The sequence below is a fragment of the Mesoplodon densirostris genome, chromosome 16, assembly GCF_025265405.1.
Source record: "Mesoplodon densirostris isolate mMesDen1 chromosome 16, mMesDen1 primary haplotype, whole genome shotgun sequence".
NCBI classification, from domain to species: domain Eukaryota; kingdom Metazoa; phylum Chordata; class Mammalia; order Artiodactyla; family Ziphiidae; genus Mesoplodon; species Mesoplodon densirostris.
In genome coordinates this window covers 21803298-21824120 of record NC_082676.1, presented here as the reverse complement: position 1 = coordinate 21824120, position 20823 = coordinate 21803298, and the positions used below count along the sequence as shown (strand labels likewise).

Below are 20823 nucleotides of genomic sequence, written 5' to 3'. Positions count from 1 at the left end.
TCTCCACCACTAGAATATAGGCCTCCTGAGGGCAGGCTTGGTTCCCTGCTGAATCCTCAGTGCTAAGCCCAGGGCGTGGTACACAGTGGTACTCAATAAATATTCATTGCAAAGATGAATAAATATTAAACAGGAGTGATAATGCTCTCAGTATTGGATGATGTTAATGCCCAACCAGACCCCTTCATCAGGCCAGGGCACCCATCCCCCAGAGACTGTAATTATTGGCTGTAAATTGGCTTAGAGATGTCCCCTTGTCTGAAGAATTACCCTCGGCTGAACTGGATCATGGGCTCCCCTGCATCCCCATCCCAGGATCAGGCTGCAGTTGATGACTGACAGATCCAGGGGTACCAAAGTCAGCCCCTGAACCTTAAGATGGAACTACCTCTGTGATGGAATTCATGCTCCAGGAGCCACCCCCCATCCCCCATCCCCCGCCCCGGGAAATCAGGCCACATCCAGGCTTAGCTCCTCCCTTGCCCTGCCCTGCTTCCCTTACCCCCTTCCCCTGACAGCAACCCTCAGTAAAATAAATCACTTTTTCACGGATCCCTGTCTTAGGCTCTGCTTCTAGGGAACCTGACCTAAGACATCCACCTTGATGGCCTCGCTGAAAGTAAGGTGGAAGGATGGATGGATGGATGGATTGCTAGAAATTGCTTTAACCTCCTTCATTGGAAACATATGGAATCCGAGTCCCAGGGAGGCTTGATTCAGAACACAGGCCTCTAGGACTTTCCCTGCCTCCCCTATACCCACCCGCATCTGAGGGTACTCGGGGACCCCAGCCCCATTCCCCATCCCCACAGCTCTCTCCCCTCCACCTCCATTTGCCCCTACAATCCCTGAGGACCTGGCAGGCATGCTATCCTGGAATGGAAGATCTCCATGCTCAGAGCCCCAAACCTGGGCTCAGGCCCTGGGGGCTCCTCATTCAGAGTGGGTCCTTTTTCTGGAGGGCCTGCAGAAGCTTCTGGGAAGCCAGACTTTTCCTCGGTCAGTGGGTCTGAGTCAGCGTCTGGGCTAGATGTTTTGGTCTGAGTTGTTCCAGCTGGGGAAAAAAACAACAAAGAATGTTAAGCAGAAGATGGATTTTCCCAGGGAAAATGTTTTCTCTTTCACATTCTAATAGTAACAGCTTACAATATTGATCTCCTTCTATGGGGCAGGCATTGTGCTAAGCTCCTTACTTCTGGTGTGTCTTTGACCCTCAAAACAACTTGAGGAGGCAGACGAGATCCCCACTGTATAGACAGGGAGACCTGGACTTAGAGAGGTTACGTCCTTGATCAAGGTCACCCAGCCAGTGCGTGGCCAAGCTGGGGTGTAGACTCAGGCCATCTCAACACAATCACAGAACCTTGCCCAATTCCAGGCCCATGAGACCTCAAGCCTTTTGACATGCCACCCCATGCTCTAAATCCCTGAGACTGAGCCAGCCCAGGTGGGTCTCTGCCCCTGACAGCCTGTGCCACCTTGTCACCTGATCACATGCAGAGAACAGTTCCCCTGTCCAGCTGAGTGAGTGGGCAACTTACCTTTCCCCAAGCACTTGTCTCGGTTGGGTTTGGGAGAGTAAAGTGAACACAAGACTTTCCAGGGCCCGTCATGCTGGAACGAGGCTTTCTCCTGAGTCACAGGGCCTTGCCTCTGCCACTTTAAGAAAGAGAATTTGAGCCCAGGAGTGGGGGAAGTGTTTTGACACGGCTTGGTCACAGGCTTGGGAAGTCTCCCATTTTCCTGTTGGGTCCTTTCTTCCATCTTGGTTGCAGGGGCTGGAAAAGCATGGGGGGAAGCTGGGCGCAGCTGGGCAGAGGATGCTTGCTTTGTTCCCAGATTGAACTGGACTATATTCTCTGAGTCTCCCAGAGGTGCCTGTGTCTTGGAGGGAGCTGGCGCTTCTGAGACACCTGGCCCGAGGCCAGAGGCACAATGCAGTGGGTTTACAAGGACGCTGAGGTAGGGCTCTTGGGGCTGGTGTTCTGAGTCTTGGGTGGGAACTTTATGATTAACCTTTCTCCTCAAGTCCCAAACACAGGGTTTCTCCCCCGAACTTGCTGGCTTCTCACAAGTCCATTTTTCCAAAGAAGGCCCCCCATTGGCCCCTGAGAGAGGCAGTATCCTTTGAGAGAAAGGGATTTCCTTAGTTCCAGAGAGCTCCTCCTGTGCCCCAGAAGGAAACCCACTGGATGTCTCCACCTCCTTACTGGGAGACCCTCCTCGGTTCTCTTGGGAAAAGTCCAGGAGAGCCACATAATCTCCCTCCAAGTCCTGGCTGGCCACTTCGTCCATCCTGAAGCCCACCTCCCCAGGCCCAGCCTGCTCCACTTTGATGAGTCCTGGATACTTGTCCCCATGTGTCCTGCCCTTGCCCTTGGCCAAACTCTGGGCAAGTAGCACCTGGCTGCCTGGGGACCTGGCCTGGTGCAGCTCTTGGGGGCTGCTCAAATCCAGTGCCTCTAATTGAAGGGATCTCCAGGCTGGGGAGAGGACTTTTACTGCTTGGGGTCTGTCATCCACAAACTCTGGGCTGGTTATTTTGGTCCAGGGCACAGGGGCAATCCCGTCTTCTGAAGCTACCAGGCAGTTGTGTAGGGGACTGCCCTCAAAGTCACTGTTGATGGCCTCCAGCCAGGCTTGGGTGAAAAGTGTAGGGTAGGATGACTCAGGAACAGGCTTCGTGTCCACTGTGTGGAGGTCCACCGAGAGGCACTTGATCATGATGCAGACAGACCGCTCCTCCCGGGGCTCAACTTGGAGGTAGAAGTCACCTTGGCGCAATAACAGGGGATTGAGGGACGCCAGGTGGACCACAACCTCATCCCGCAGGCACAGCGGCCAGCCTTCATGCAGGAAGAGGCGGTGTGAGTAGGGGCTCTACAGAGAGAAGGGGATAGCATCAGAGAACCTGGCCCTGAAAACCCTGCCCACGGGTTTGCTTCCTTCCCTCTCCCAGAAGGAGCCCTGAACGGGTCGGGGACTCAGGTGAGGCAAGAAAGGTGCCTAGGACACGGCATCCAAGGAGGCCCCACCCTCAGCATCCTGCAAGTCACACAGCCCCAAGAGGGAGCGCCTCCTTAAATGTTGTGCCTCCCATGCCTCTTGCTCACCTTAGTCCTGGCCCTGACCTTGAAAATACTTGCTAGCCTACTGGGCCAAAGGAGAAAAGCTCTGAGTGCCAGGCACCAGTTAGCAAGCACCTTTCCCACGAGGATCGTCCTGCTGGCTCCCTTCTCCTCTCCATCTATCAAAACTTCTCTCAAGCCAGTTCAAGCTAAACCCTCCCCTTTAGGGCCAGGGAGATGTGGCTTCCAAGGTCTGAATCACTCATTTGTGCAAATGACTTAACTTCTCTGCGTCTCAATTTCCCTATTTGCAAATAGGAATAATGATACATAGTGGTATTACTGGGTTGGTATGAGGATTAAGTTAGATTATAAATACATTTATGTATTTTTAAAAACCAACACAATGCATAACATATAATAAGTAGACGTTCAATAAATATTATTTCCCTCTCCCTTTGACAATATTTACCTTTTGAAAAATTGTAGGATTTTCAATCTTTATAAAAGGTTACTTACTGCCTTTGTTCCATTCTCTAATTTGTAAAGTAGAGAGATTACAGAGTGAAGCAGAAACACTACTAGGTGAGAAGATAGGAAATCTGACCCTGCCACGAACTTGCTGGATGGCCCTGAAAAATCATTCTGCTCTTCTGGGTCTGAAAGTCAGACCCAGAATATTTACCTGTTTGTTTATTATTTATTTATTTCCCATTAGCAGTTAACAACACAGCAGGTGAGGCTAAACAATAAAAAAAAATTTAAAACAGAAGGTGCCAGCAATTCTCTATATAGGTAGACACAGCAAGTCATCCTGGGGCCTCTCCGGGGGGGCTGTCAGGGCTGTGCAGACCCAGTGTTCAACAGTGACACCATGTGGCAACAACAGAAACAACAGCTCCACCAGACTGACAACAGGTCTTTCTCTACCTGACTTTTGGAAAAGAGTCTGATCTGATTCCTACAGATTGAATAAGCCCTGGATAATCTCATATAATTTGGATGTGTATATAGGAGACCTCCAGAGGGTGACACTAAACTTCCTGTTAATTAAGCAGGTGTTTCCTGGAATTATTAATTGGGGAAATAATGTGATCTGACCATACTTGTACCTACCATGTTGCTAAACCAGTTCATTTCAGTTACACTGCAGATTCGGCTGTCTCCAAGAAGCTTCATCTCCGTAAACTCCACGAGTCTGTGTTACTCCAGCCTTTTCACATAGCCTTCTGCTGTTTACAACATCCTTTCCGTCACCTTCTCAGTGAACGAGACGAAACAGTCCAGAGGTATTTTGCAAATAGCAAAGCACCATAGAAATGACTGTTACGATCAGCTTATTGGACTCTCAGTAACTCAGTGGTGCAGGCAGTTCAGGAAAGTTCCTCAACTTTACAGATGAGGAAACCGAGGCTAAAGAACTGCCTCATAGTCACACAGCTGAAAAGTAGCAAAAGCAGGACTTGTGCCTAGACTTTCACATTTGGAGTCAGCTGTATCTGTCCTTAGTCCCTCTAGACTTCATTGATGGTGGCTGTCTTTCTGGGTGCTGGTGGTTATAAAGGCAGACTTTGAGGCTGGCACATTCTTATTTCAGAGGGAGAAAGGAGACAGTGGGAAAGTAACAGCCAGCAGCTACTGAGCAATTACTTCATGCCAGGCTCTGAGCTAAGCTGTGTGTATCATGTCAGTGAGGTACATACATCCTGTGTTATTAACGTTCCCACTTCCTACATAAGAAAACTGAAGCTCAGAGAGGTGACATAGATGCCCCAGTTCATAGTGATGGAGCCTGGATTTGAACCTGGGGGCATACATTAATCCCACACTACTACCCCCTGGTCTGAGATGACACGAATTCACCTATAATTATGATTAAAGTTAAAGATAATTGGAAATAAAGAAATCTAAATGTTGTGACCCTTGTCCCTGAAAGAAATGGGGAAAGAGTGCAAATGCAGTTTTAGTGGCCAAATAAAGGAAGGCGGCAGTTGTACAGCTTGTCAGGGAGAAGAAATAAGGATGGGGAGGATATGGCTTAAATAATGTCAACATGGATATGTGGAAACTGGCTGCAGTGTTTCAGTAAGACTCTTCCTTCTCCTAAAAGAACAGCAAATGTGTATGGAGCTATTTCTGTGTGTCAGGCACTGTGCTGAGGAGCTTAAATGAATGCTCTATTTCCTTCCAGTTCCAACCATCTCTAATTCTGGATCCTAAGCCTGAACTTTGAGCTGCTACATTCAATTTCTTTCTGTCACTGAAACGACGTACATGGTCCCTCTGCTTATTTGTCCTCCTGATGTGCCAGGTCCCTGACAGGCATGAGAAACTCAGGAAAGGCTAGTAGGACCTAAGATGCTGTTAGCGATTCTTGACGCTAGGGCAGTAGGGGTGGGCACTGAATAACAGAAGAGTAGGGCGGAGTCAGCAACTCTGTGAAGGGTGTGGGTAAGTTCTAGCAGTGGGCATCTGAGGCTTTGGTCTCCAAAGGCCTCTCCCCACCCTTTCTTAAAAGAGTCTCCACCCTCTGAGCTTAGAGGTAGGCGTATGACTCAAGCGTGGCCAATCCTGGTATCCCATTCCTCTGGCTGCAATAATTGGTCCAAGCATGGACACAGGATCCAAGCCTGGCCAATCCTGGTACCCCATTCCTCTTGCCACAGTGATTGGTCCAAGCAGGGACACAGGAGTCAAGCCTGGCCAATCAGGATCCTTCCTTGTGATTTTCTATCTGCAGCTGATGGGGAGGAGTTCATTTTCCTCTCCAGACTAGGATTTTGATCCTAGTGCTGCCCTGGGCTCCAGCCTTGAGAAACACCTAGCCTGTAAGAATGATTCTGGCAAGCAGTAGAAGCAGAGACAAGAGACAGAAAGAGTCCTGGAGGAGTTTGATCAGTGGAACATCTCGGGCCCTGGTCCGAATCACCCTGTCCTGGTCTGAGTAAGGATCTGTCATTTGCAGCCAGTGAGTCCTGCCTAAAACACTTTTCTTTCCCCTTTGCCTGAGGAGAGGCCTCCCTGAGATCTGGGTTGAAGGAGTCTCCAGGGACTAAGTGAGAGTCCTGATGCCATGAGGGCTCCAGGGAAGGTCTGGGACGTTCTCTACTATTTCCATTGAAGCTGCACCACTTCAGCCAAGACAGCCAGACGATGCCAACAATGCCAGCCCCTGGGGGTCCAGAGAACCCACAAGGCTGGCCTCCCTCCCTGTTAGTCAAAGTGCAAACCTCCAGCCCCTGGCCTTCTGGGAGAGCTTGTCCCCTGGTCCCACATCCCTCTGACTTACACAGGCTGCTTCGCGCACTTGTTCACACAGGCGCTTGGCAGGGATCAGGAAATCCAGGAGGAAGTTCAGTCCATCGCCCCGGAAGTCAGAATCCAGGAGACGGAACACCTGACCCAGGATGGTGGGTGCTGTGGCCTCAAAAGGGGGATAGAGGCCTGCCAGGGCATGCTGGATGGCTGCATCCAAGGATGGGGGGTCCTGTGGGGGACAGGAGGAGAGGATGAAAAGTGATAGTAGCAATAATAATAAGGGTAGGGGCCACTTCCCCTGACCTTCCTGGCCTCAGATAACTAAGGCTCCTGCTAACTCTGAACTCCTCTGCTACACCCTCCCACTCACACACCCCCCTTCAGCCACATTGGCCTTCTTTCCTGTTCTTCAAACATACCAGGCACAATCCCATCTCAGGGCCTTTGCACTGGCTGTTCCCTCTGCCTAGAATACTCCTCCTTAAGACATCCTCATTCCCTCACCTCCTGCAGATCTTTGCTCAAATGTCATCTGCTGATCCAAGGTGGAGTAGAGAAACAGGGGAAGGCATCCAGGTCAGGGCCAGAGGGAAAGGAGAGGTCAGCATCCCCAAATCTCGCCACCTGGCTGACCTGCAGACCTGCACACCTGCAGTTTGAAGCTGAGCCACCAGCGAAGCCCAGCCTAGATGAGACAAGCCCCAGTCCACATGCAGACGCATGAGCGATAATGAGTGATTGCTGTTTTATACCACTCAGTTGGGGTGGTTTGTTACACAGCAGTAACTAACTGACACAAGTTGATATGATTGATGCGAGCTCCATCTTCATCTATCCAGGATGCCTCCTCTAGATGTTTATGGGGCACAGACCATCAATACATAAATCTAACTCAATACCCTCCTAAGCTTACCCCTCTCCCCACATCCCTACCTTAGTGATTGCCTCCCCATCCAGTCAGACTCCTAAACTAGAAATCTGCTCATCATCCCGCCCCTTCCTCCTGCCTCCCCTGCCCACAGACAACCCTCAGCCACATCCTATACAGTCTTCTCGCCTCCATCAGCTCACCAACCCACTCTCTCTGCTCTGTTCACCTGCCCCGCCCAGATCCAGGCCCCCATCACCTCTTCCACTGAATCACCTCCTCACTGGTTTCCCATCTCTAGTCTCCCTCCTCTCCGGCATTTCTCCACCAGGACCCCAGGGTGATCTTTCTCAAATGCAAATCTGGCCTTGTCAGTCTCCTGCTCAAAAGTTCGCCACTGCCTTCGAAAAGCACCTGGCCTCACCTCCAGCCTCACTGCTCTCCCTAGGCTTCTGCCACTATGACACACACGTTCCCTCCCTTGCCTCCAGGACTTCGCACATGCTGTTCCTTCCTCCAGGGATGCCTTCTACTTCCATTCCCACCAGGCTAACTCCCCGTTCTGCAAGATCCAGGTCAGCCCTCGTCTCTTCTAGGAGATTTTCTCTGATCTCCCACTCCCACCCTAGCTGGGTCAGGTGTCCCCATTTCTGGGCTCCCATGGCAAATCCCACACTGATTTTTGTCTCCCTCAGTGGACCCAGGGCTCCCTGAGGACAGGAGTGGTAAGCAGAATAATGCTCCCCCCCGCCCAATGCCCCTGATCTCTGGCACCTTACATGGCAAAGAGGAATTAAGGTTGCAGATGGAATAAAAGTTGCAGTCAGCTGGCCTTAAAGTAGGGAGATTATTCTGGACTATCCAAGTGAGTCCAATCCAATCACAAGTGTCCTCAAAAGTAGAAGAGGATGCAGAAGGGGCGAGAGTCAGAAGGAAAGGTGACTGTAGAAGAAGCATCAGAGAGAGGCAATGCTGCTGGCTTTGAAAACGGAGGCAAAGCCAAGGAATGTGGGCGACTCCTGGAAGCTGGGAAAGGCAAACAGATTCTCACTGAGAGTCTCCAGAAAAGAATGCAGCCCATCAACACCTTGATTTGAGCCCAGCGAGGCCCACGTTGGACAGCTGATCTATAGAGCTGCAAGATGACACATTTATGCTGCTGTAAGCTACTAAATTTGTGGTCGTTAATTTCAGCAGCAATGGAAACTAACACAGCCGGCACTGACTCCTATTCTTCTAGGGTTTTCAGTGCCTGGCACAATATAGGTGCTCAGTAATGTGGAGGGAAAAATAAAGTGTCCCTCTCTGGACCACACCTTTTCCATCTGTAAAATAGGCAAGTGGGACAAGGCCAGAGGATCCCAACCAGGTATGGTACTAGGATCCAAGGGTTGTGATTTTCGACTCTTAAAAAAGCCTGATGAAAGCCATTCTGGTTGCCCCAGACTGGCTGCAAGTTCTGAGTCTATGTATCGCTGAAGGATGTAAAGGAAGATGAGAATAAACAAGAATCCAGCATAAAGGGAGCTTATTTAGAACAGAAAAATCACTTATAAATGAAGCCCCTGGAGACAGGGAAATAAAATAAAGACTTTGAGGGAGAGGAAGAGAGCATGTCTCCATCCCAGAAAGATTCTAATGCCAGGAGGCCGTAAAATAGGAGACACTAGCCCGGGGCATTCAGACAAATGTTGGTGTCACTGCTGTGTCCCCAGCACCCACACAGAGCTGAGCACAAGGTAGGCCCTCCATCGCTATCTATAGAATGAATATATGAATGAAGGAATGAATGAATGTCTACAGCCCCCATTCTGAAGGAAAAAGGGTCCTGGCACCGTCATTGGTAAGCCCAGAGGGGACACACACACACACACACACACACACAAGTGTACAAGCTGAGGAGGGGCTACTTTCACATTGAAGTCGGGGTGCGAGTTCAATTTGGCAGAACAGAGAAAGGCTCATCTGGCCTCGTGACCTCTTCCAATGCCTCACCTTCCTCCAAGCAAGGCCAAACCCCAAGCATGCCCAATACCACCTCCCCTCCCCGACCATGTAATACTGAGGACAGCAGTGAGGACAGGAAGTTGGGGGACCCCATCTGACATCTCTGACATCCGTGAATACATAGACACACTAAGTCAGTTAGGCCAATACCCCTCCCCTGCCACATCCCTCCCCTCTCCTAGGTTCTACTTCACTGTGCTGCCTTGAGTAATCGTTTTCCCTCTCTTTCCTCGTGTGCACATGGAGTTGGGCTAGCTGTATTTTGTTTTGTTTTTGGAAATTTAATCATTCACTGTCATCTTCATGAATGTTAGCACAGCTGAATACCTTTTGTACTATTATCACTTACTGGTTTTCCCCAAACCCACTTACTTTAAAAAATGTACATAATTGCATTTTAAATGGAGACTCTATGTCACCATACTGGTTATGAGAATGTGGCCAGACTGCCCAAGTTCAAATTCTGGCTCTGCCACTTACTGGTCATGTGACCTGGCAAGTTACTTGCCCCTCTCTGCTTTAGTTTCCTTATTTTTTTTTTTTTTTTTTTTTTTTTTTTTGCGGTACGCGGGCCTCTCACCACTGTGGCCTCTCCTGTTGCGGAGCACAGGCTCCGGACGCGCAGGCTCAGCGGCCATGGCTCACGGGCCCAGCCTCTCCGCGGCATGCGGGATCCTCCCGGACCGGGGCACGAACCCACGTCCCCTGCATCGGCAGGCGGACTCTCAACCACTGCGCCACCAGGGAAGCCCGAGTTTCTTTATCTTTAAAGCTGGAGATTGGGACTTCCCTGGTGGTCCAGCGGTTAATACTCCACACTCCCAATGCAGGGGGCCCAGGTTTGATCCCTGGTCAGGGAACTAGATCCTGCACGCTGCAACTAAGACCCGGCGCAGCCAAATAAATACATAAAACAAAACAAAGAAAAACCTGGAGACTGTCATTGTACCTGTCTTAAAGAGTTGAGTGAGGTTGAGTGAGAGAATACATGTAGATTCTCTGCACAGGACTAGCACTTAGTAGGTGCTCTTTTTTTTTTTTTTTTTTTTTTTTTTTTTGCGGTATGCGGGCCTCTCACTGTTGTGGCCTCTCCCGTTGCGGAGCACAGGCTCCGGACGCGCAGGCTCGGCGGCCATGGCTCACGGGCCCAGCCGCTCCGCGGCATGTGGGATCTTCCCGGACCGGGGCACGAACCCATGTCCCCTGCATCGGCAGGCGGACTCTCAACCACTGCGCCACCAGGGAAGCCCAGTAGGTGCTCTTTAAACAACAGCCATCACTTCTATTTTTGTAGTCAGATTATAGTTACTATTATATGGATATCACTACTTTAAGTGGAAAAATCAGTATCAATTGGCATAAATAGAATGTAACTCCAAAAATAAATCAATGATGCATTGGGTGGTTTTTATTTTATTTATTTAAATATATATATTTATATTTTTAAAATTTATTTAAATATATATTTTTATATTTATTCATAAGTATATTTATATGTATGATTATAATAGCTATGTATATATTTATATAAATAATTTAATATAGAACTATAAAATAATTACACAGTTATTATATAAAATCTATTTTTACCATTCAATTTCTAGAAAAATAAACTATTTTTAAAAGAAAAAGTGATGGGGCTTCCCTGGTGGCACAGTGGTTGAGAATCTGCCTGCCAATACAGGGGACATGGGTTCGAGCCCTGGTCTGGGAAGATCCCACATGCCGCGGAGCAACTAGGCCCGTGAGCCACAATTACTGAGCCTGCGCGTCTGGAGCCTGTGCTCTGCGACAAGAGAGGCCGTGATAGTGAGAGGCCCCGCGCACTGCAATGAAGAGTGGCCCCCACTTGCCACAACTAGAGAAAGCCCTCGCATAGAAATGAAGACCCAACACAGCCATAAATAAATAAATAAATAAAATTAAAAAAAAAAAAAAAAAAAAGAAAAAGTGATGGATAAATAACAAGGTCCTACTGTATAGCACAGAGAACTATATTCAATATCCAACGGTAAACCATAATGTAAAAGAATATCAAAGGATGTGTACATATGTATAACTGCACCACTCTGCTGTACAGCAGAAATTAACACAACCTTGTAAATCAACTATACTTCAGTAAAAAAAAATATTGACAAGAAAAAGTAAACAATGAGAAGAAATACTGCCATTAAATTCTAGGGACATCTGGTGATCTCCTGAAAGTGAAGACATCTCTCTTTCTTCCAAAAGGAGATTGCCACACCCTAGAAAGGTGTTAAAGACATCTTTTCACCAGAGGGAGACTTTCTCCCTGGGTCCTCAGAAGATCAGAGGAGAGTTCAAAAGAGACCGATTCTCACCACACGATTCCGTGTTATTTAGTTTTGGTCTGTGACCACCTGTGTCTCAACTTTGGTCTGAATTCCAACTTCTGGAAAACAGTGACCTGCCTCAGTTTCCCCATCTGTAAATGGGGATTCTAGTTCCCATCCTGCCTTGCTCAGATGACTATTCTGGAGATAGAAGGGGATAACAGATATAGGAGTCTTAAGAAAAGTAATGTTGTTGCTGCTGTTGTTTTTGCTGTTGTTATTTATTTTCACTCATCCCGTCGGACAAAGCTCAAGTCTCAGCCTCTGTTTGAAGACATCTTTCCCCTCCTGGTCCCTTCCTGAATCCACAAGGGTCACCCCCATAATAATGACAGTTTCTAGGTGCCTGTGATTCACCAGGCCCTCTACTCACATTCTCTTTCTTGGCCACACAACCATCCTAGGGGCAAAGTAGGAACATCCCATTCTACAGATAAAGAAACTAAGACTCTTTATCTGGTCCAAGATCACAGAGAAGGGGAGAAAGACAGAGCCAGGATCCAACGCAGGTCTGGACGGGTCAAGTCTACCCCCTGCCTCTGTCCCTGGGTGTCTGCCTTGGGGCCACCACCAGCCACCAGCCTTGGAGGCGGCCTTCCCAGCTGTCTATCCTGCACTGTTTCAAGTGGGGCCCAATAATGATGTTTGCCTCTCACAGACCAAGGCTTGCAGCCTGGAACGCCTTGGCTTTCACACACTGGCTCAGCGGGCCGCACACTGTAACCATATAAGGGGCAGCCAGTAAAAAGGAAGAATGTTCCAAGTCAACGGGACTCCGAGCTCTTGGCCAGAGCATTACCTGCTACAGGCCTGAGCCCCAGGGGCTCATAAGCTGTCTAAGTATTGGGGGAAGCACACGGTGACAAGGCCCAGGCGGCTGCAGGGAGGAAAGCTGGCTACTCTCCACTCAAAATGAAACGGGCAGCCTAGCCTGGGACCACAGGAACCCAAACACCATCGGCCAGACGTGGGCCCCTCAAAATGATTTCCGTGAAACTTAATCGACATGTTTCCATTCCTCCCCCATAAGCGTAGCCCAGCCGGGCCTTTAACTGTTCCTCGACAGGAGCTGAGGCAGGAGATGGTGTGAGCTGAGAAAGAAGAGGGTGTCACAGGCCAGAGCCAGTCTGAAGCCCTTCAGCCCCCTTCCCTGCGACTCAGGGCCAGAGATGGAGCCCACCAAGGGGGCTGGCACCTATATGATGCTCACAGACCTTCTGGACTGACCCAAGGAACCTTGTATGGTGCCAAAGGACACAGAAGAGTGTCTGTTCCCAGCAGTCCTGTCTGGGCAAAGGAGGAGTAGGAGTACAGGTGTTTGTAAATTTCTGATCAATGTCTTTGCAATGAGCCTCTATTATTATTGTGATCTTAAGTCTTATCAAGTAAAATGAACAAGTATAAAGTGCATAGGTTGATGCATTTTTACCTCTATATGTACCCTTGGAACCACTACCCAGATGGACAGACAAGATTTCCACCACCCCAGAAAGAAGCCCCCTCCAAGGCCAAGCCCCCAGTCCAGCAGTAACTACTCTTCTGACCATTGGAATTTTAAAAAAAATTCCCATGCAGTGTGATCTCCACTGTGTAAAAATGTGTGTAAGCCGAGAGGCCATGAAATAAAGTGTGAACTGCAGTTACCCCTGAGGGCTGTGAGGGACAGGGGCCTTGTAAGTCACAGTTTTAATTTTCCTCATAGTTGCTGGATTTTCCAAACGTTCAGTTACCAGACTGTGGAGCTCTTATAATTGGGGGTGGGGATATAAAAGTGTGATTGTGTGTGTGTGTTTTTAAGTCTGGTTCCCTTTTTAAATGGTCTCACCAGATGCTGTTAGTTGGGCCTTCTGAGAGGTGGGCTGAACTCTTCTTAAAGGTCCAGATTTATCCATTTACTCCAACAGGCAAAGATTTTAGCATCACTTAGCATCGACACCTCCTAGCTTGGGAAGAGAGAGAACTAAGAAAAGCTGAGGTAGGCAGTGTCCGAGGGCTACTACCTTCAACCCCTGTTCTCCGTGGCAGAAACGCCTAGGAAAGGTGAGATTCCACCCTTGACTCACTGGGTTATCTTAGCCTCAGTTTCCCCGTCTGTAAAATGGGACCATTGGGCTTATCTATCTCTAAGGGCCCTTCCAAGCGGGGCCATTCTAGAATTCAAGGTACAATCAGGTTCAGGAAGGTTTGGAGCTGGGATGGCTCCCAAATGGGATCAGTTAACCCATAGTTGGTGAGAAAGTTAACAAAGGTCTGTCTCATCCATCTCCCTATTCAGGTCCAGGGAGGGTCTAAACCAGCAGCCACAAATACAAATGCCTACAGGGTCCTGAGAGTTGACATGGAAGACAGAATTGGTCCAAGTGTGAGAAAATAACCCCTCTAGCCCCTTGGTAAGTGGCCCCTGACAGTCGGCCTCAGTGTCAGGGAAACAATAGGGAGTGGTGGGGCCTGGGGCACACACCGCATCTCATCAGCTCCAGCCAAGAGTTGTCTTTGCCCAGCATTGCCAGGTCTATTGAAATTTTAGTAAAACCTCCCAAAATTTTAAAGGTTGGCCAAACCAAACACATCTGTAAGCCAGATGCAGCCCAGTGGGTGTCAAGCTGCGACCACAAGGCTCAATACCAGGGGCCCTCCTCTTGAACTTCTCCAGGCTGGAGAGTCTAAACCCAGCGTTCTGTTGCTCTGGCTGCCAGGAAGTTATTGCTCACATCCAACTAAAGCTTCTCCTGCTTTAAATCCTTTTTTGTGTGGGTGGAAGTATGAGTGAGAATTGGCTCCTTAATAAAACCTTTCAGAAACTGGAAAAACAACCCAGATGCAGTGAACTGAGAAACAAGTGGGCGTTAGATGACCCACATTCAAGTCCAGCTTTGTTATGTATCATCTGTGTGACCTTGAGCAAGTCAGTTCACCTCTCTGGGCCTTAGTTTTGTGTTTGTTCCTTTCCCTCTTATCCCCTTTGCCTCTGCCCTGGGGTTCACCATCCCGCACCTAAACCACATAGGATAATAACAATTTTACTAGAGCTTCTTCTTACTGAGCAAGGCTTCTATGACATGCCTTATCCTAAGAACTTTTTGTACATTCTTTTATTTCATCTTCCCAACAACTCTATGGGATGGGTATATTTATTCCCATTTTACAGATTAAGAAACTGAGCCCAAGTATATGGTAGAGCTGGGGTATGAACCTGCCCACATAACTCCCATTTCCTCTGCCTCTTCCCCAGGCTCTCTGCCACCAGGCCAGGCTCCCCTTTGGCCACGACAATAGCCTTTCTAACACACAGATCCAACTGTGACCCTCTACTGCTCAGCGATCTTGAGTGGCTCCCCATTGCCTGAGCTACTCAGCCTGGCATCAGTGGCCCATCAATCTACACCCAGGATACCCTTCCTATGTCTAATACACACAACACTGTAGCTCGGGGCTTCCCGAAGACCCATGCGTCGCATTCATGAGTTTTTCTTGCTGTTCACCTAACCTAATTTATTGTTTCCTTAATATTAATTATTTACTTCATTTTAGTCTTTTTGTCACTTCATTTTCAACTTAAATTTATTTATATTTATTATCATGTGATTGTGCTGTTTAAATCACTTCCTAACACCCATTAAGATGAAAAGCTATATAAAAAATGTTCATCTAAGTGCCATCAAAAGTCTCCCCTCCTAGGACCCTTGGTGGGTTCCTCACTTTGGGAAGCACTGCCTGAACTCCCACTCACCCCTCTCCAGACTGGGTGAGCTCCTTCCCACCCTTCAGAGCCCTGCTGGACCCGCATCTCTTTTTCATGATACATGTGCTTCTAGGCAAAGGGATAGACTCCCACTACCCATCATACAGCACAGAATTCTCAGTGAATGGTCTGCCTTCACCAGGGACTGCAAGCCCCCCAGGCAGGGAGCAGGGCTGACTCATCTCCAGGCCCTGATCCTTACACAGGGCCTGGCACACAGTAGGTACTTTGGGGGACCACCATCAGGTAAGTACTTTGGTAATGCTGAATGAACTGAATTGGACTCAATCAGTTTTTCTCAAAGCATGCGATGGGATCACAGGTGGCCCACAAGACGATGTGGGAGGGACACGAACTTGATGTGAAATCACAGTAAGAAAGTTACTCCAATTCTCTCCCAGTCCTCTTGATGACACCAAAGAGAAAGTTCAGTGCCAGTATATATATATATATATTTTTTGCGGTATGCGGGCCTCTCACTGTTGTGGCCTCTCCCGTTGTGGAGCACAGGCTCCGGACGTGCAGTCTCAGCGGCCATGGCTCACGGGCCCAGGCTCTCTGCTGCATGTGGGATCTTCCCGGACCGGGGCACGAACCCGCATCCCCTGCCTTGGCAGGCGGACTCTCAACCACTGCACCACCAGGGAAGCCCCAGTGCCAGTATACCTTGGATACCTCTCAGACACTTAGTTATTACTCCTTTTAAGAAAAAGAAAATCGTCCTCAGGCTTAGAATCATCCATAGCCAACTTGATCGAGCCAGAATTTTCTAACATATATTTGCCTTCATTGTACGTATTTTGACAGTTACTTTCTATTTATGACAATGAATACTGATTTTTCATGGTCATGATATAAAATTTCCTATTTAAATATATTTTTCAGTTTATAAAGTAAGTTGATTTAAAGAAAAATATTAAGCAAATAATAAGTAGTAAATTTTATAATTTTTTTATAATACGTTATCCAGTAAGTGGATATGCAAAATTTGTTATGACAATACTGAAACTTCAGAAATGTGGGATGGGATAAACCCTACATCCCTGTCATAAGATGCTCTGACCTTGGGCTGCCCCAGAACACTAAATAGCCATTAATCAAATTGCCCCACAAACATTACAACTGTGATGGGTACCATGAAGGAGAGATATACAGCATGCTAGAGTGAAAGTCAGGGGACTCGGGAAAGGTTTTCCTGAGGAGGTGACATTTGGGTGGAGATTCACAGGATGAACAGGAATTCATTAGGGGAAGGTGCTCCACTTAGCAGGAACAGGATGTGCAAAGGCCCTGTGGCAGGAGAGAGCACGAAACACAAGAGGCTCTGAACCAAAGTCAGAGTGGCTGGAGTATAGAGAGATGGGCAGGTGACAACCTTTAATATTTAAAGACAAAGGTGGGAGGAAAACTTGTCCCTCACTCCCATTCAGAAAAGAGTTGTTCACCCTCTGAGAGGAGCCACCCAGTCCCTGACCCTTGATCTGAGGGGTCTGGGGTTCAGCAAGGAATTTCTGGATTCGAAAACTAATAATTGGGCTAAGTCTGAAGCCAGGCAAAGTTTGGCAAACACCACTTGGTGCAGGTGGCTCTGGGTGGCCATGACAGCCGAGTCAGGTTCAGAATTCAGGCTGTCCTGACTGCCACTTCCTGGTAGAGTGACCTTGGGCAGCCAGTTAAGTTCCCAGAGCCTTGGGTCTCCATCTGTGGGGTGGAGACACCAGCAGGTTTACTGTTAGACTAGGTGTGAGTTACGTGATCTCCCGCATGTAAATTGCCCAGCTCAGAGCCTTGCCTGTGGTGAGAGGTGAATAACCATTAGCTTATGATGATTACTGCCGAACAGCTCCAAGAGTGACGTGTGTGTACACCTGCCCTGCAGTACATGGATTTAGAAGCCTGGTTTTGTAGTATGTCTGTAGTATGTATGCAGGTGTATGCTCATATTCCAGCAATCCGGGAGAGCAGGTGGACATGGCTCATGTGTGAGAGGGCACGTGTATTCAGCCGTGGGAGTCAGTGGGAGCATGTTTGGATGCTCTCTGTGTATATGTGTGAACATGTCTGTAGAGAATTCTGCGTGTGCACAAATTCAACCGACACAAATTCAACCTGGTCGATCACAGTCAAGGGGCTAAAGTCATGACCTGTCCCCACAGCCCTTTTCCAAATCCCTACTGCTCCTGTGAACCGGCCTGGGGCTCCTCCGCCTGGCTGGAGCTGGGCTGAGATTCCCTGCTAACAGGCTTTTCTTTCATTTTCTGTTACCAGATACTGACACAAACACAAACACACAACACCGCAGCCTTCTTGAGGGGCCAGCCCAGGAAGACACGGTGTGGGGTATTGCCCTCTGCCCTCCCCCTCCCCTAGGCCTAGCGCCCCACCCAATTCCCATGGGAGCACCTCATGTCGGGCCAATGTGCAGATCTGATACTGCTGCCCTGAGTCTAAAGGAGCAACACCACCCCAAGTTCTGGTGAGCAATTCCCTCCTCTCCACTCTGTACCCTAACCCGCCTTGCCCTGTGCTGCCTGACTGGGCTGAGAGGGGACTTTAACCCCCAACCCCATCCAAACTCGTGTGGCAACAGTGGGCATATCTGACCCTCAGCCCCAAGTCTGAAATGCAACACCACCCCAAGTTTGTCCAAGGCGCAGAGGTAGGTTTCCAGCTCTGATCTGTGCCATGGGACAGGGCAGTATCAAAGTTTACCAGACATGCAGTCTTATTCCATCCACTTCACACATGGACAGATGGCGAGGACATCGTTGCCAGAGATGGATTCCTGCACCCTCCACCCCTCCCCTGCTGGTGGAGGCAGTTAAGCACAGACTCCCAGCCAGGAACTGAGGGTTGTCTCAGTGTCAAAGGTAGGGGGTCTGCCCTGGACACCCCCTCGAGGGCTGTGCCCCATCAAAAGGGGACAGGGCAAGGTGCTCCAGGCCTTGGCAGGCGTTACCATGGTGACGGGGTACAAGCTGTGGCGGTGGCGGTGGCGGCGGCGGCGGCTGCTCCTCTCCTGGGCGACGGCTCACTGGGTCCGGTCCGCGCGTCGGTCTGTCCGGTGCAGCCCCCGGCCCCCCGCCTAGCCCTGGAGCGGGCGGAGCGGGCTGGCCCTGGGCGCCGACCCCTGCCTCATCTTCGAAGGGAGCTGGGGAGACGGTGAGAGAGACAGAGAGAAGGGGTGCGGGAGAGACGCGCGGAGACCGAGACTGGAGACAGGGAGAGACTGGAAGAGCCGCGGGCGGCGCCGGCCGGGCCATCACCGAGGGCGGCCGCAGGGGCGGGGCGGGCGGGGCGGGGGCTGCTCCCTGCGTGGGACCCGGCGGCGGCCAAAGGCCGCCCCTCGGAGCCGGCGCCTTTCTCCCACCCCGCCCGCCGCGGCGTGTGATGAGAACCAGACGCCCCCCTCCCGGCCCAGGACCGCGCGGCTGCCAAGGGGAACTCGAGCCGGCGCTGCTCCTCTCTCCTTCCCCGCACTCCCGCCTCCCTTGTCTCGCAGCCCGCCCATCCCCGGGAAGCGCCCATTTCACAGAGCGAGGCTCCAGCGCAGTCCAGACACTGGGTGAAGCGCGTACTGACTTCGGATTCAGAACAGGGGTCGAATCTCTTCCTCATGCATTTGCCCGTTGGGGCATTCCAGCAAGTCACGAACTCTCCTAGGTCTCAGTTTCCTCATCTGTAAGATGGGGATGCTGATGGTGATGGTGATGATGGTGATGATAGTACCTGCCTCTTAGATTTGGTGGTGAGGAGTAAGCATATGTCCCAACGCCCTTCCCCTGTGAAGCCCACCTACATACACCCCACCAGGACCACCCAACTCGTGGCTTAGAGATGATGGCGGCTGTTTGTGAGTTCTGGTCTTGTTTCTTTCAAATAGTGACTGGCTGTGTGACTGTGGCCAAGCCATTGTTCCCTGCTAGGCCTCAGCTTTGGAGGGAGACTGGGAAACTAGACGATAACTAAAGTTATTTCTGGTTGGATGACTCTCGGATTCACCCATTACTTTATCAAACATTGTACCAAGCACTGAGCCAGGGCAAGACAGAGCCCCTGCCCTCAGGTAATGTACAACCTAGTGGGGAAGATTGGCAAGAAACAGAAAAACAGAAAAAAGTAATACCTGAGTGTGGGAACTGCTAATAAGGAAACAGACAAATGTTAGCATTGGACACAGTAGGGGGATCAGCCTAGAGCTGGTGGTCTAGGAAGGAGGAGAGAAGCCTAGATCTAAAGGGGGAAGGAATTAGGTGAAGAGTGGGGAATGGGGTGGGGGGGAGAATCAGAGTTCCAGGCCAAAAAAAAAAAAAAGCATGTACAAAGGCCCTGAGGTGGTACTAAGCTTAAAAAAATTGGGAGTAAGTGAAGAACTGAAAACAGAGTATAGGAGTAAGGGTTTAAGTTCAAAGTCCAAGCAACATTCACAGCCCATCTCCCAACCCACATAGGTTAACCAGTCTTTTAGCAGATAGAACCCAAGCTAGGAGCCATTCCATCTTGCTATGTAACTTTCAACAAGTCCCTTCACATCCCTGGACCTCCATTTGTTCATTGTTAATTCGGGACTAAGAATCCCCACTAGCTCCACCGTGCCATTCAGCCTGGGGGAATCCCTCGATGGTATGTATTCGGCAATCAAATAAACCCTCTCCAACCTGCAAGAGCCGGTCTGGATGGTTTTGGTGTCACTACTCCAGACCCGAGTTTTTGAGAGAACAGACTTGTTGATGTCAGGTGCAGAATTCTGCTGGGAGTTGGGGGGATGTAACTTGGAGGTTTTAGAGTTCCAGCTTTGCAGTGAGACAATTGACATGACATCTAGTGTTCTGGGTTTTCAGGCAGCAGGACTGACTGAGTTAGTTAGGCAGAGAAATGAAGGACTGGTGGAGTATCAGGTGCTCACAGAATCAGTGAGAAGGCTCGGGTCCATCCTCTGAAAAGCACAAGATAAGTGAGATGCTCCAGGAGTCTCATGGGCAGGAATGAGTTGTAAACCCTTGATGACCGATGGAATTACATCAAGACAGACAAACACACCAAAGTAGAACTTTCCTTGTGTCAGGTACTTCTCTAAGTGTCTAATACGGAGTTATGATGAAGATTCTATTATTGTCCTCATTTTGCAGATGAAGAAAAAAAACTGAGGCACAGAGAGGTTATGTAGCTTGCCTAAAGTTGGATAGCAGTTAACTGTGGAGTCCAAAATTGAACAAGCCTATCCATTTCTAGAAATGATGGTACAAACTACCTTCCTGTGCTACCACAATGAATCCCAAGCTATGCGTCTCTCCTTGACAGGTTCAAAGACTTAAAAGAGAGATGCTCATTGGGCCATGTGCCCAAGGTTCCACTAACCCTGAACATATCAGGAACAGCTGGTCATCCAAAAGGAAATTAGGTTGTGTATGAAGGGTGGGAATGGATCTGAAATTGCATATAAACCACAAGTTCTCATTATAAAGTCCATTCCTTGGGTCTCTTGACATTCTTTGCAACTTTATTACTATCACATGTTCTTCCAAA

The 20823-nt window shown here is 49.3% G+C and overlaps 1 protein-coding gene across 1 annotated transcript in view; it reads right to left on the bottom strand.

Annotated features, from left to right (window-relative positions):
• Positions 1-18315, bottom strand: part of KIAA1755 (KIAA1755 ortholog) — a 44129-nt gene extending 25814 nt beyond the window's left edge. Inside the window, exons 1-4 of the mRNA XM_060078002.1 lie at positions 18257-18315; positions 6358-6555; positions 1542-2880; positions 857-1054 (exon numbers count right to left, since the gene is read on the bottom strand). Coding sequence (XP_059933985.1) covers positions 857-1054; positions 1542-2880; positions 6358-6555; positions 18257-18259 — 1738 coding nt within the window. The 5' untranslated portion in view covers positions 18260-18315. The remainder of the gene's footprint in view (positions 1-856; positions 1055-1541; positions 2881-6357; positions 6556-18256) is intronic.
• Between the last annotated feature and the right edge of the window lie 2508 nt (positions 18316-20823).